The 2,827-nt window shown below is 39.3% G+C and overlaps 1 protein-coding gene across 1 annotated transcript; it reads right to left on the bottom strand.

Moving 5' to 3' along the window:
• Positions 1–204: 204 nt before the first annotated feature.
• On the bottom strand, positions 205–1,163 carry Defa36 (defensin, alpha, 36). The gene is made up of 2 exons (NM_001270613.1): positions 964–1,163; positions 205–402 (listed from the first exon to the last, which is right to left on the bottom strand). The coding sequence occupies exons 1-2, from the start codon at positions 1,133–1,135 to the stop codon at positions 293–295; spliced, it is 282 nt and encodes a 93-aa protein (NP_001257542.1). The 5' UTR covers positions 1,136–1,163; the 3' UTR covers positions 205–292.
• Between the last annotated feature and the right edge of the window lie 1,664 nt (positions 1,164–2,827).

The raw sequence follows: 2,827 nt of genomic DNA, 5'->3' as shown, positions 1-2,827 counted from the left end.
CATTCTGAGCTTTCTATACATCTTGTGTCTAAACCTGGAGTCATCCTTAAATTGATAGTATTTAGAGCCAGTATTTTCCAAGTTAAAAATTAAAGTATTCATTCATTGCAAAGGTTTCCTTGAAGTTTCTGATAGTTTATATACAGAGTCTTGACTGAGACTTTTAGCAAACATTGAAAGAATGTAAACTCACAGGAAGCATATTGCAAACAATTTATTGAGAAGTGATCATCAGACCCCAGCATCAGTGGCCTCAGAGCCGATGGTTGTCATATCTTTGTCATCTGCATATTCAGCTGCAGCAGAATACGAAAGTTAAAAAAAGATTTCTGCAGGTCCCAAAAACGCGTTCTCTTCTTTTGCAGCCTCTTATTCTACAATAGCATATCAGCTTTTTAGACACTGGAGACACAAAAAGAATCCGGCAATAAGTTTTGCAGTTGGCAGCATGTAATAGTATGTGATCCTATGGGGATATGTGATACAGCATGAATGTGCTGTGTTCGACATAGTACAGCCTTCAGCATGGACATCTCAACCAATAACACACTTCATGGGTGTTGGTCATGTACTTAAGAGCCATTCTGATGTGTCTTTATTTTCTGTGTTCCTTTTGTCACCGTATAGACACTAGGGTATACTCATAAATTGATTCAAAGTTCCTTTACAGAAAGAAAAATTTTTACTAAAACCCAAGTCTAGTCCTGATCTAGAAGTATCTACTCAGAGTATTGGAGCACTCTTATTGTTGCAATTCCCATGTGTATCTTTTTACATTAAAAGCCTTATGAGAAAATAATTCAATTAAAATTACTTTCCTCTTATTACTACTGTTATGAATATAAAAGGAATCAAAATAGAGTTGCCAAGGGAGCCACATTACTCTACCAGGATTCTAGAGCTCATCTTCATCCCTCCCTCAGGAGACTGCAAGCATCCATCACACTGGGTACCACTACTCACATTCTTCATGAAGAGCAGACCCTTCTTGGCCTCCAAAAGAGATAGACACAGCCTGGTCCTCTTCCCCTGGCTGCTCCTCAGTATTAGTCTCTTCATCTGTTTTGTGGATAGGATCAGCCTGGACCTGGTAGGCCAGCAGGACAAGGGCAGAGAGGAGGACAAATGTCTTCATGGCTGGGGGTCACCTGGAGAATTGGTGAGCAGAAGCCTAATGTGTGGAGAGTGAGTAGCCAACCTGCATTTATAGGGCAGAGAAAGGTCTACACTTAGAGAAGGTACTCTTTGCTGGGAACTGGGAGAGTCTGTTATCATCAAGATCCCTTTGATGTTCCTCTGTTCTGAAGGCTACTATCATGATGTTGCAGTGTGTGTTCAGTGACATCAGCCCTTCCATTATTAATTATGAAGGGGCCTTGCTATCTTCCCGTGTTTCCCATCTGCTTGAGTATTTACCTCTCAGTGGTCAGGGAAGTAAAGAGGTAGGCACTTTGTAATTTATAAAGCTCATGGAACAAAGGATTTTTATGTTTTGAACTTGCAGGATGCTCTCCTCAGGTAGTCTGGAGCAGAGTTTGACTAGGTGGACTGGAGAGTCAGTTCTTTGCATGATTCAGGTATTATCAATCATCCTCCTGTGAGGTAACATTGTGAACTCCCTACTTGGGGCCATTATAGAGAAAGTAAGATGGCCTCATTGTGCCCCCAGTGAATTGAGTTTAAGAGACAGAGTTTGTAAGAATGTAGCTAGAGTGAGATGTTCTGTAGAAGCCAAAGTGTCTGAACACATCTCACAAGAGTGTGGTCCAGGAGCATCTCCATACTTGGGACTCTCAAGCCATGCGTCATTCCACATGTCTGAGATTCTGCAATTTTTTTACTTTCAGAAAATGAGTACTGATCTACAAGAGATGTAATGTAGAGAGGGCCATAAGCTAGTACCCTATCTTAAGAAGTGTCATCACGCCATACATGACCACTGTTCTCTATGTGTTTCATCCCATTTCTCACACTACATACACAACAAAAGGTACAGAATTCCTGATGTTTTCATTCTCTGTATGGCGTCCCCCTGTCATATGTAGCACATCATATTTATGTGTTAATTAATACTATTCATTTGTTAAAATGATTTTATATAGAGGTCTCAAAAAGAATTAGCTAAGCAGTGAGAATACTATTTTACATGCATATTAACCTCCACACCACACACACACACACACACATATATATGTGCGCGTGTGTGTATGTATGTATATATATGTACATACATACTTATGTAATTGTTTAATGACCTCTTGATTACATCTGTAGACTTTGATTTGAGTTAAGAAGCCCACCTTATATTTCAGACACATTGTTATCTTTCCTGCTCATCACAGAATTGATCTAAGTAGCACTTTCTAAAATATGCATGCTCAAAAGGCCACCATGCTCATGTGAAAGATTTTTACTATGTAATTTCACATTGTACCCTTCCTACCAGTGTCTGGTACAGAACTGGCTATTGAAGTCTTAGAGAATCCTGAACCACAGAATATATCCTTAGAGAATTTTGCCCTTTTTAAGTACAGCAAAGTTTGTTCTGCACCCTCTTTTCATTTTCTTATTGCTTTATGTTCTCTTTTTTGTTTCTTACCAAGCCCTGGTAGCATCAGATATCTCAAATGAGGAAAGACACCTACTCATGGACACCAGAGAATGTAGAAACCAGATTCCTCTGTCTGAGGAATTGCATGCAGTCATTTACATACTACTAGGTTTATTGAGCCTTGGGGGAAAGCAGATTTTTGCTTTGTGAATTTACTGTTGGCTGGAACTTTATGGTTTTACTGCAGATTGATAAAAGTACTATAATGTTTTTCTT

The sequence above is a fragment of the Mus musculus genome, chromosome 8 (assembly GCF_000001635.26).
Source record: "Mus musculus strain C57BL/6J chromosome 8, GRCm38.p6 C57BL/6J".
In the NCBI taxonomy this organism is placed as follows: Eukaryota; Metazoa; Chordata; class Mammalia; order Rodentia; family Muridae; genus Mus; species Mus musculus.
The sequence above is the reverse complement of the archived record's forward strand: the minus strand, read 5'-3'. Positions and strand labels throughout refer to the sequence as shown.

Coding starts and splice junctions, on each gene's coding strand:
- Defa36 (NM_001270613.1), bottom strand. CDS start 1,135: ATGAAGACATTTGTCCTCCTCTCTGCCCTTGTCCTGCTGGCCTACCAG. Junction 403..963: donor GTCTGCTCTTCATGAAGAAT/GTGAGTAGTGGT, acceptor TTGTGTCTCCAG/TGTCTAAAAAGCTGATATGC.